At 40.2% G+C, this 13,094-nt stretch overlaps 1 protein-coding gene across 13 annotated transcripts in view; it reads right to left on the bottom strand.

The window, feature by feature from the left end:
* Positions 1-13,094, bottom strand: part of LRCH3 (leucine rich repeats and calponin homology domain containing 3) — a 61,213-nt gene that overhangs the window by 6,505 nt on the left and 41,614 nt on the right. For 3 of the 13 annotated variants that reach the window (XM_063167077.1, XM_063167080.1, XM_063167082.1), the window contains 7 exons: positions 12,762-12,815; positions 8,305-8,376; positions 7,395-7,443; positions 6,786-6,899; positions 6,051-6,169; positions 4,433-4,570; positions 2,269-2,346 (listed from right to left, as the gene is read on the bottom strand). In XM_063167077.1, the coding sequence (XP_063023147.1) occupies positions 2,269-2,346; positions 4,433-4,570; positions 6,051-6,169; positions 6,786-6,899; positions 7,395-7,443; positions 8,305-8,376; positions 12,762-12,815 (624 nt within the window). Of the gene's footprint in view, positions 1-2,268; positions 2,347-4,432; positions 4,571-6,050; positions 6,170-6,785; positions 6,900-7,394; positions 7,444-8,304; positions 8,377-9,659; positions 9,741-12,761; positions 12,816-13,094 lie in introns of all 13 variants that reach the window. The other 10 variants (XM_063167090.1, XM_063167078.1, XM_063167081.1 and 7 more) reach the window with 10 other exon arrangements.

Below are 13,094 nucleotides of genomic sequence, written 5' to 3'. Positions count from 1 at the left end.
CTGTCCAGAGTGTGTGAGCAGGAAGGGAAAACAGACAGAAAAAAAAGGTCAGTCAGTTAGCCATAGCAACATCCACGAAGCAGTTATCAGACATCTCAGATACAACCTACACATTTGAGAAGCACATCACAGCTGGTTAATTCTCACACAGAAATCTGCAGGACTCCCATTGCAAAGAACTCAATGTCAGTGTTTAGTGTGCAGTGAGGTGCCTGTCACCTCTCCAGCGCTCCCACATGTAATTATTCCTTGTTAAAAACAGCGGTTTACACAAGCCTTAGTGAAACCCACTTTTCCCTGGAAGTGAAGAGGTTACAGGTGTCTGAGATGCTGCTGGCATTGAGTACTCACCACAGTTCAGCCTCCACATGTAACTTAATGAAAACAGCAGGACAAGGAATAATTTATGTGTAACTGATGCCTGAATGCAGCATCCTGCAGAAATATCTATTACTAATTAGAGTTTAGGAGTTCTGTAAGTATTCCCATTGTGTGTCTCTCGTCTCCCTTTCCCACAGGTAACTGCTAATAATCAGTGAAATCTAGATGCATGGATCAACCTGTTCAGCTGAGGGTTTCCTTTGATCCAAGGGCTTTAAAACCACCAAAGTCCTAAGGAAATTGCTGCTCTGCTGTGGTGCCTGTAATTAGCCCTTTCTGAAAGTAGCCTTCCCCTTAAAAGGCAAGTATTCCTCCATGGATCCATGCTTTCAGAAAGCCTATTATTTTTGTGATTAGAATGGAAATGAAATGAAAAACCTTCAAGTAACTTTTCAAGAAAAACATACCAGGCTGCTATGCCATTCTGGTACCATACAGGTATCTTATGTTCACAACTCAGCAGAGATGTAATACAGACATGTGAGAGCAGCTCTGGGTTCAAGGAGGGTATTTTACTAAGTTTTCCCAGGGAGAACTCCTTGAACTCTTTCACATTAAAACAAGATATATGAGAAAAACAGGAGGGCCCTGCACAGCAGGGGTAGCAGATGGAGCAGCCTGGCTTTACAGGGGACTTTTTCTTGATTGGCCTTTGTGTTTGTTTGGTTTTGATTGTGGGTCATTCCAGTGATGTTCTTTGTACTGCAATCCCATAAAAATGACATCTTCATGCTTGAGGGAGCTATAAATAGGGAAGCTGGGATGGAATTGCACAATGCCCCAGATGAATTTATATTGTGCAGTTCTGCTGGGATTGAAAGTCCAAAGGTTTTTAGGGGACAAAGCAGTGCAGGATCTCCCAGCATTAAGGATCACTTACAACTCCCAAGCCCCTTCTAACACAATTCACCACTGAGCCATGTGAAACTGCCAGGCAGCTCAATAAATAAGTCATCCTAAAATCCCAGTGGCTCAAATGTCTGCAAGTGATCTGAAAACACCAGAAAATCCTGCATGACTGACTCAAGAACTGACTTTAGATGTAGCTGGGAATTGAGTCATGGGGTCTACTTCTCCCTCTCAGAATATAAAAGAAACCAGCACCTACAACAGAAACACCAATGCTCAGCAATGTAAAATCCCAAATTGATTAGTGCACTGGAAGGGAAATAAGGAAAAATATATTAAAACTATTTGTATTGAGAGAGCTGCTGAATAAGACAAAGTGCAAAGGACAGGACAGCATAAAACAGGATAACTGGGACCAACAGGATAAGATGGACTATTTATTATGTGTCCACCTCCTAGATCTTACCAGTTTCAAAAGGGGGACAAGGAGGACAGACTTCTACCATTGGTACATAACAAAAGTAGGAACTATGCAAGACAGCTACCATCAGAGAAAGGCCAATAATTCTGTGACTTGATGGTAAGACAGTAAAGACATTTATGTAAGAGAATTATTGGGAAGGAACATGAAAAGCTTTGGGATTAAAAAAAAGACATGCAAACCATCATCCAGATTTTATCCCACTTTTAAGCTGTCACATACCTAATATTGAGAAAATGTAACTGGTTTTATAGAACCTGCCAGTTCTAAAGGCAGACTCAAAGTCCATCAGCTGTTATGAATTTGATGTACAGTATTTAAGTGAATCTATACTGAAATATAAAATCTATATACTACACTCATAAACTGTACCTGGCTTCATTTTGCTCTGGAAGACCATGCAAGGTAAGTCTGATCTATACTGCAGGACAGCTTGTTCCTGAACCTTTTAAACTTTTAATTATTTTGTTTTAATCCAATATTCCAAAGAAAGTTTTATTTTCTGAAGCACCAGCAAAAATGCATCTAAAACATATCAGGACATCAGAAATACATACCTGAGGCACTCCAATCCTTCTGCAAGCTTCCAAGAAATTCTCCACGTTTCGTCTGCATTTTGCCATTGTAAGTTTAGGCTGCAAAAAAGCAAAGGCATACAGTGTTCTTAACTGGCAAGGTTTTAAAAGATTTTACATTTTATTTAAATAAAACTCTTAATAAATCTCTTTGCCAAAAACACTGCGCTGACATAAGCTCGTCTAATTCAAAGCAGGCTCTGCTGAAGTTTGCTTTTCTTAGAAAACCATCCCAGTTTTCAAAGCTGTTTTATGAAAAGCTAAGTTATGAATGCTGGATGATTTTTAAAAAAGGACAGTTCTAAGCCCTGCAATATTTATATACACAGTGTTATATAAAACTGGCTAACACTTTTAGTGACTACATTATAATAATTTTAAAAATGCCTTTTGATGAAATGCACATCCATGGCTTGCATGCTGTGATTTCAGAGCAATTTCATGACATAAAGCAATTTAGAATCTGTTTTGGATTACTATAATGCAAAACTATATAAATATCAAACCATACTTCAATTAACAAAGAGGTAAAAAAATAAAGGCTAGAGGAAATAAAAAAATAATGCCAGAAAACTGGAAGTGAAGTTTGCTGCTTGTCAGTCTGTTGTAGATTTGTTTAATGGAGCAGTCTGAATTGCACTCACTGGCATTTTTGCAACTGAGGTTTTTTTCTGCAGTCAGTTTTCACACCTCTTCAGACATACCACAGCACAGGCTCTGTCTTGTTCCTGCTCTCAAAGCTTATTCTCTTCTGGTTCAAGAGACACAAGTTCCCTGCTCCTATGAACATGCTTTGGAGCAGCAGGCAGTAGCCTCCAGGTGTTCAACCCTTCTCTAAGTGATGGGGTTTCCTCTGTCCCCTTCCTGTGCTGTGCTCCCCACCAAGGAAGCAGGTTACAGCCAGCACTGGCTTCTTTCTCCCAAAGGACCAAGTGAGCACAAAGATCACCCTGTGCCTGGGCATGACGTGATGCCTCTTCTGCTCCTGAAGCCACGAGACTCCAGGCTGCCTCTTCCTTGGGATTCACATGACAAAGCCACAATTTAATTCCTAACACAGAACATTCAGCTGCACATCAAACCAGGCCATTGAAAAGATCTCACTGATGCAAGTCTCCTGAGCAGTGGCTCCCTGCCTTTGCTTAGAATGATCCCACAATCTGCCTAAAGTGTTGGTGTGTCCAGCTCAGTCGTTCTCAAAATAACAGGGCCATCTGCCTGGTCACATTGAGTCTCAGGGACACAATGACACACTTGGTAGCCCTGGAAGTGCCAGTTCAGATTCCAATCAACATGAAGACTCACTCTAAAAGAAGGATAAGTGAAGACTATGTGCATGTTTCAACTTCTTCCCCAAGGAACAATCTCTGGTTTTTTTTCCTTATACATACAATTTTAAAGGTGCACAGCAAGCAATCTGCCTGTCCATATTACCTTCAAGTAGCTGATCCTAAATATTTTCACTGAACTTTCTGACTTCCACAAACATAAACTGGCTAAATAATGTGTTGGTATCTCACAGATTTTGACCTTTCTCTAATTCTGTGCTTTCCCTACCAAACAGACTGCAATACTTCCCTGCTCTCAACAGTCCCCTGACAAAGCCACTTTTTTTCCTGTTATCACAAAGGTATGACAGGATTCGTTTTGTTCCAGGAGATGCCGTTCTCCAAGTATCCTGAGTGTGTTCTGCTAAAATTCCTAAGCAGAGGAATTTGTAGTGTTGTGGACACAAGACTCAACTTGGTCTCTGCCTGGTTTCACTGTCTTGTGTAGTAGGATCCTACTTGTTGTTACGTTTTCCTGAACTTCTCAGTCATTTTGATCTTTTAAAATATCCTATTTTAGTTTTCATGCCCAATTGTCTCGTATTTCACTAATTTTGAAGTTAATGTGCTTAGGGAGCACATGAAAATGTTAACATTTGCTTACAAGCTGTTACAAGTAATTTCCTTTAAATGAAACAAACCCAAACAGAGTTTCATTTAGTGACACTACAGACCTTTTTTAAACAGCACAGATGGTTATTTTTTTGTCACGTACATTCACTGAGGAGAATGCTGACTTTAGTGCCTGTCTGGATGACAGGGTTTTGCAGGCTATCCCTGTGGGCAGCCATAAAGCAGAGTCACTGCTGCACACTTACAACTGCAGGCGAGGGCACGTGGATGCTGGGGACAGAGCGGGGCCGCACGTGGTTGGCCAAGTGGCACAGGACAACGCCGTCGGTGAGAGCCGCGCCGAGGTCGCTGGGCAGGGACACCTTCAGCCGCGACTCGATGTTCTGTGGGACACCAACAGGGACACACAGGGGGCTCAGAGCTCCTGCAGGAACTCTGCACAGTTCCTGCATCACAACTCTGTCTGTCCTCGTGGCATTGCCAACCAGCTTGCTGAATAAGCCCAAGGAAAGCCTGTGCATTACTGTGGCCAGGGCTGGCCACAGCCTGGGAGCAACTGAGTTCAACGAAGAACAGCTTTCATTGTACAGCACGGTGGACTAATGCAACCATTATGCAAAAATAATGGAAATCAGGCTCTAGGAACAGTATTTTTAACCATACATATCCTCACATAATGGTTTTGCCGAAGGAAGTGAAAATAATTGTCTTTGTGGGCTGGAGGACAACACAATTAACAAAAGTCAAGACAATATTTTTGCCTTTAAAGTAAAAACTGAACTATTTGGCATAAGCAGTCCTTTAAAAAGAAGATAGTTAGCATTTGTTTAAGGGAATGAATAAAAATTCAATTTAGGCTTTCAAACTCATTTTAAATGCTGTGTGAATATCACCAACTTGTAATACTGTACAAAATTTAAGTATTAAAAAATAATATTAAGCTTACCTGGGGAGCAGAACAAGAGACAGACTACATAGAAAGCCATCTGAGATAACATAAGAGAGGGTCCGCAAACACCACCAAGTTTTATCTAAGGTAGTTACCTTTCTCCTTTAGAGAAAGGAGACTGTCTTTACTTCAAATCTTCCCCCCAAAGAGAAAATTTTTTCTATCTGGAATGCTTATGGCTTTTAAGATTAGTTTCAGCAAATATATTCTTATTTATTGGGAAAATTTAACAATTAATTACAGCACCACAACAAATCCCTTCATGCTCTGCAGAAACAAGTCTGGGGCAAAGCAGGGCAGTACCTTAATGCCCTGTGGCATTGCCAATATCCCTGTTTATTGCCATTGCACCTGGGCACAAACCAGGAGTGTGGTGCCCTGGGCAGACAAAAAGAATAAATATTAGAAACATTAGTGGCTCAAGCGTTCTGCACTTAACTAAGGATAAGGCAACAATCAACAGACAGATCTAGAGCACATGAGGAAACCAAGATGGCAGCATGACTGGCAGTCTCTGCACTCCATCTGCTCATCTGTCAGCTTTATAGCAAAAAGAATTTTAAAAAAGGCATTAACAGGAGACAGTAAAGGCAACTTTCCAGGGAGCTCCTTACAAGTGTGAAAACTGATAAGGAAGAAAGGAAACACACATAAAAGCAGAGTTCACCAGACAGAAGACCTGACATAATTTATTATACAGAATTTGAAGCTGACTCTACCTACCACAAACAACCAAGTGAACACCACTGCACCCATCTGAAAGAAGTGCACAGACTGTACCACACCATTTCATTTTGTTCAACTGTGCCCCGTACTGGTTCAGTGAAACTTGTCCATAAGACAAAGGCAGATTTAGCAGGGTCACAAAGTGCATTTCCTGCTGTGTTCACATTCTGGCTCCTGGCAGCACTGACCTTGCGTAGCTGCTCTATCAGCTCCAGCTCCTCCTCCCGCTGCTTGGAGTTCTGTCTCACTCGAGGGTCTGCAGAATCATTAGCAGGAGACAAGGCACAGGTAGAGGATGAAGCAACAGCTAAAACAGCAGCATGAAGGAAAGAAAATCACTAAGCACAGTTTGGCTTTGTGTTGTTTGCTACTGCACTGCACACAAAGTTCCAGAATGGGTATGTTACATTCCTTTTCACAAATCTCTTTCTTACCTTTGATAATTAATCAATTACTGGTCTACCAACCTAAATGAGGGATGTCAACACATGATGATGTCAACACAATTCCCTCACTGTTTAGATTCTGATCTTTCTGTTGGATTGTAAGTCATGCACAAATGACAACAAAGTTCTGCCATATGTTGAAACAGTTCTGTCTTTCTCCAGAAATTGCAATTCTGTTACAGGCTACTGGGCAATGCAAGAATTATCAAGTTGTAGAAGGCTTGTGTGGCAAAGGTGTAAGTGCAGATCAGGATGAGCAAATTCTCACACATGTACAGGTATGACAAAAGAATATTGGGTAGCTCCAAATAAAACCCTGTTTGTTCACAGCATATCTGATGTCATCTGTCTACAAATGGAATTCTAGAAGTAGTTCGATGATAAAGACCTGGGGTAACAAAACACTGCAAGCCCCAAGTAATGCAGATGTCAATATAATGTAGCAAAACTAGCTGATTTCTGAGCTATACAACCTACCTTTCTTGGCTCCATCCCTGACAGCTGTTCGGAAAAGGAAACTCTCGGGTCGCTGGGAAGGGTTTCTATAGGAAGGCGGGGCTGCATGGCCAGGATATGGAGGGGAAAGGTGGACTAAACAAATGTGGAAAGGCACAGGAAAGGAAGGAGGAAGAAGGAAATGGTTAGAGTTAAATAGGAAATGGGTACAGCAATGTGGTAATTAAAAGAACAAACCAAAAATTTTAATGCAATGATGACAAAATAAATTACAGCCATGCATGATAAAAGCAGAGCAGGAAAAGGCACTTCCAAGGACACTTGCATGCAAAGCACATTCCACATACCAATTCCAACAACTGTTCTCACTCTTGCTGAATGCATCTGTGTGCCAAAGTCTCTATGAAGGCAAAAACCAGCCAAACCCTGTGCTCTGCCTAAGGACATACTTCATCCCTTTTGTCTCTTCCCTTGTGTTTTTCTAAGGAGACCCAAGTAACTGGGTAAATTCTCACACAGAGCAGTGCCACAGACAGAGGTGGGAACAGATGCTCCCCTTTCTTCATAGGACAAATAAGCAAGCAGGCATTTTGATCTTATTTTTCAGAATTTTTTTCCTGTCCCTGTTACCTGTCTGAACAGTAGGTGAGCCAGGGGAGATGGTAGATCTGTCATCACTCTGTGAACAAAAAAGCAGAAGAGCATGAGTGGTCCTAATCTGGAAAAGCTTTGACTACATTTTAATTTGCTGTGTTTTAAGAAAAGCTCCATCCATCTAAATGTATTTCAGAAAAATAACCAGAAATAAGAAAAACCACTGTATGTTGTTTCCCAAGTCTCATCTTTGAAAAGACAAAGTTTTTTTCTTTTACAGAAATGATACAACTGCTCTTTTTCCTTAGGAAAAGGAATGATGAAACAGCCCTGACTATGCAATGACAGATCATTGTTAACTTTTCCTTCCAACTCAAACTGAGAAGTGCTCTTTGCAAAGGGGACAGGAAAAAGCAGGAATTAAACAACATGCAGAACTGGCAATACAGCACCCCTGACAAGGACACTCTTCTTTGACACCTTGCTGATGCAGTACTGCTATTTACTGAACATCTGTCCCCAGTGAAACAAACACACTGTGGTTTCATCACAGTGCTTACACAGACTAATGAATTCTTCTGAGGAATGAATTCAGCACAGCAGTTTCCACAGAAAAGAAAGAAACCTGCAAAGAATACAAGTGTACTTTTGATGAACTCAACTTGATCAAGAGTAAATGATCTTGCACAGAAAAAGCAACATCAAAGACAACTAAGAACCCCTTGGAGCAGAGATTGGTTACCATGTTTTATGGATCAGGCCTCCTGCAGACACAGCCTAAAGCTAAGATGAGGTAATACACACTACAGTTTAATCAGGGGAATCAGGTTCATGCCCTACCTGAACTTTTGATTAGATGCGGACAGACTAACACCTGTTTAAACCGATGTGTGGATCCAAGATTTTTTTGTTGGCTCTAGTGGTGAATGATAATAGCAAGAGATACCTTGACAGGACTGAAGGTAGAGGCACTAGGCAGGGTAGTAGCACAGCTTTCTTGGTTCAACCCTGAGAGTGACTGAATGCAGAAAGAAAGAGAAGGCAGTAGCAGAGTTAGTGAGTAGCTGACAGGTACACAAAGGTGGAAGTAAAAATGAAGAGGTGATCACAATCACATTCTTAGAAACACTCAACAAGCAGCACATCAATACTTGCTGAATTATACTTAAAGCCTTCCTATCCCCCTGAACTTTCTGGGAGGTATAGTACTTCTTTTACATATAATCCAGTGACATTAAAAACAGAATTAAGAACAGTGAGTGAGGCAAAAGCTTCTTTAGTAACATCTACGCCATCAGAAAAAAAAGAAATGTTACCCTACAATGGTCCATTCTAGGCAATCACTAAAAATAAACAGCTTCCTCTTTAGTGTTTTGAGGATGTTATGCATGTCTGATAAATCAGGGAAACCCATGTACAAGAGGCTCAGTAATACACAGTTTATATCTGCCACAAACACTAACAACTGGTCCTTGTGATTACCCACGAAGTAGATGAGGTTCTGTGGGTAGAATCTCACTCTTGGGGAATATGTCAGTGTCAGGATTTACAGTGTTGCCATAAATAAAGTGCAGTCACATTTCAATTATGACCAGTGTCAAACGCAGCCAAATAAATAACTTTTCCTGTTTAAAGAACAGGGGCTGTAGTTGTGCCCATCTGTCACTGACAGGCAGATCTAGGAGGCCAAATCCTGTGTCTCACTGAAAGCACCATCAGAATTTCAACATTTGAGGACTGAATAGCTCACTATGCTTTCTGAAACAGCATTCAAATAGCAAAGTGACAGTTCAGCACAGGAAAGAACATCAAATGACACCTGGAAACTCTACACGTAGTGAAAGATATATTTGGGAGTTAGTTTTTAAAACATTTGCAACTTTTCTGCCACTTCAGACCAGCACAGCCAGAAGGACTAGAAGGGAAGGTTTACACTCAGGGCAAGCCTTAAACACAAATGTTTTTAGCCCCTGTAGAGACTTACAGCTGATCCTCAAGATTGTCTCTTTGTCCAGAGCAGGGCAGAGCCAAAATGGTGGGATTCTTTTTTTAAGAGTTTCAAGTATCACTTGTCTTAGACAACACATTAGCTAGCACATGAGAACATTAAAATAAATCAGAACTAGGTGCTCTGTACCATCAAGGTATCTGCTTATTCCTGTATGAACAGAGCAGGGCAAGCTTGACACAGATAAAGAAGAAGGAGTCACCATGCACACAGCCAGCAGTGGGCACAGGGTAGGGGACACAGCACAGCACAGGAGGGACAATCACAACACCAACACACTGCATGCTCTTCACCTGTTTGCGAGTGCCTGGCCTCCTTTTAATGGTATTGGTGTTATTGTCAATCTCAAACACAAAGAGAGGCTCAAAGCCATTCTGTCAGGGACAGTGAGGAAGGAGAGAGGGAAGAAAGGAAGAAGTGATGCAAAGAATGACTGTGAGAAAAGGCAGCCACAACACCAAAGGAGTCAGGAGGCTGCAGCTCAGACTTACACCACCCTCTGCACATGCTGCACGCAGTCTTTAGGCCTAGCACTGAAGTCACAAAAATTTCCCTGTGCCAGAAACAACTGCAGATACAGGGAGTGCCAAAGGAGAGCCCAACCAGAACTCTGCATGAACCAAATAAGGATATTTTAAGAGAATTCAGTTATTAAACATTTGAATACACAAATGAATGCAAAGGTCTGAGAGAAAACTCCATGGTACAAGTCTGCCTAAGTCAAGTCCTGCTTACTTTACCCATAACCATTATTATTTGTAACACCCTGTTGCTTAACTTAAACGCAGTCTTAACTTCAGATGTTTCAGAGATCCTATGTGCTAACAGTAATGTGACAGACTCAGGCTACATTTGAGACCACAACAATAAAACAACTCAAGGAAGGGAGCATAAGGCAGCAATGACACAAAGGTTGTGAGAGGATGAGGGCACAGCAGGTGCCTGATGCTTCTCAAGCACCCTGTGGGCTTCACAACAGAGAAACTGAGCAGCAGTTTGAGAGGTTGTTTTGGGGTTTTTTTCCCCTTTGACAGCAGCAACATTGTAAGGGACAGTGTAGGAGAAAACAAGAAACTATTTGGAGGAAAATGAGATTTAGAAGCAATGAAGGCTGAAACCAAGTTATTAGCCAAGTCTGAAAGCTTAACACCAGCTCTGAAAGTAATATCCATTGTAACAAATGGAACTATCCTTGTGAGAACAGCAAGAGGTTCTGACTAACATAAAACTTTTATTTTTTCAGAGAGGCCAGTGATTACACTTCTTTAACAACATTTTAGTCTGGTTATCCATTACAGGTCAACCCAAAGAAATCCACCACAGTTTGCAATGAAGTTCTACAGACAGACTCACTTCAAATCACAGGTATGCGGGAGGAACTACAACTAAAGGGAACCATTAACACCCACACAAGGTATGGGCAATCATTCTGGGACTTCAAACCAACTGTCCTGACATTGTTTATAAACAGAAGGAAATGGTCAGAGTAACCTGTGCAACATGAATACATTTTAATTTTAATTAGTGATTAAAGACAACAAAAAGATGACCAAAAGAAATACCAAAGATTTTAAAAAGGAGATTCACAACTGTAATTTTTTGTTAAAGCAGTAACAATGTCAGAAGAGTAAAGTAGTAAAATAAAAGTTCTGCTTTTAATTGCTTTTTACTTGTTTTCTAGCTACGTATTAGATTTAGTACTTTTAAAAGCTTTTCTTATGGCCTCAGAAATTAGACCTAGCTAAAATTCAAACACATAAGGACAGGGGAAATTTCAAATGAAACATAACAGAATATAAAAAAGTAAAAACAATGTAAACTCTAATAATTTTTTAAAGCAATCTGACGACCATTTTCTTGTTGTTTTTACCTTTACACAAAAGATGGAACAAATTCATGAGCCAGTATGGGCCTAATGTTTCAGTTACAGTAATAGCCACAAACAGCTGCCCTGCCATAAGTGATCATCAGGCACAGTGTGGATTTCCACCACAGAAGACAGCTACAGATCACAAAGCCCTGCATTTCATATACTATTATAATTTAGTGCTGCTGAAAAATATGAGGAACCAAAAGAAAAATGAGCAGAGAAATTATTGCTTTCAATCCTTCCTTGCCAGCCTGGTCACTCTTTTTGTGAAGTAAAAGGATGTAACTTGGTTAAAGACAAGAAAGGAAACAAACAGCAATGTTTGTTTCAATGTAGGAAGCCAGTTTCAATGTAGTTTCTGAAAATTCGGTATCTTAATTTACAACAAAGGTCATGTGATCACAAAATCAAATAGAAATGGGGTTCCTAGAGGCATCTTCAAATATGTTCCAAAGACAAATTCACTGACAACAGAGAATCATCTCAATCCAAACTACTGCTGTTCTACTGCTTTTTATGACTTAACTATGAAAGCACATTTTAATATGCTCATTGATAGTGATTTCTCTAAACAGCCATATGATTATTAAATTTCTCTCTAACATTTTAAGCTTTCTTCCTCACCCACACAGTACTAGTCTTACAAAAGCAGAAAACCCAAAAAGTCTGAATAAAGACACAGTAAATACCTTGACCAACACATTCAGGAGAGAGACACTCTAACCAAGAGCACTGCCTAAAGAAAATTTAGGCTGATAATGCAAGCACATAAATCAAGAAAATAAATTCTAGGCATGCAGTCATGCAACAGCAGGCGAATCAGGTGTATTTTTAATTTTCTAGACATGGATTATGACATTAATTAGATTTTTTAGTTGCTACATTGCTAAGATGCCACAAAGGAAGTAATAGCATAAAACATGAAATATGTGCACACTTGTTTTTATTTTTGATAAGCGTTCAAAATAGATTATTTTTAAGACATTTGCCCTAATAAACAATAAAACTGGATGAGGAATATTTAATGATTTGTAGCATTCATAAGTAGAACACTTTTTTTCTTGTGCCAAGTATTTCTAACCCCCATGTGCAGGACACAGACAAGTTAAAGCAGAAGGCTGTACTAAGCATTAAAACTGCTTCCTTGCCACTGAAGAGCACATCAATTAGGAAGCAAGCTGAATGGCAAAGAAATTAAACCAGAACAATTAGAGATGAATTCTTCATTTTAGAAACTGTTCTTTACTATCAGTAATTGTCTTCTGCTCTCGAACAAAATATAAACTTTAATTATTTTGTGGAAAAACATCATTGTATTATTAGCAAATGTCTGACAGCAAAAGTGTCAACACATTGGTAACATCGTAGTTCACAGCTAAGCTACTTTTCAAAGGAGGTGGTCATGTTTTATGCTATTTAGATTAGCTCTAAAAGAGTTGGTCTAATCTGAGACAATCATTACATGTTGTCATTTCTATGCTCTAGAATCTGCCACAGAAAAAGGCCATTACGTGCAGGATCTTACCACTAACAAGGCACTATCATCAGTATGCTGAGACCTTCTGGATGGAAAGGGACACTGGGAGGTGGGAGAGATGGAGCAATGTCAGAAACACACACAATGTCAGAAACACATGGTATGTGAACAGACAGACATTTTGGAACATGTACTGCTTGCTTATAGCACAGTGAGGCTCTTTAAAACAATCCCTGAAGTGTCTGTAACTCCGTAGGAACACTCAGCCTCGAGACCCAGGAACTACAGAGCAGCCACATTACTTAAGGAATCAATTATTCTGCTTTCTGTGTTGTGTCAAGCAAATACAGAACACTATGCATTCACAGTGCTGACTCTGGT

The sequence above is a fragment of the Melospiza melodia genome, chromosome 12, assembly GCF_035770615.1.
Source record: "Melospiza melodia melodia isolate bMelMel2 chromosome 12, bMelMel2.pri, whole genome shotgun sequence".
NCBI classification, from domain to species: domain Eukaryota; kingdom Metazoa; phylum Chordata; class Aves; order Passeriformes; family Passerellidae; genus Melospiza; species Melospiza melodia.
The sequence above is the reverse complement of the archived record's forward strand: the minus strand, read 5'-3'. Positions and strand labels throughout refer to the sequence as shown.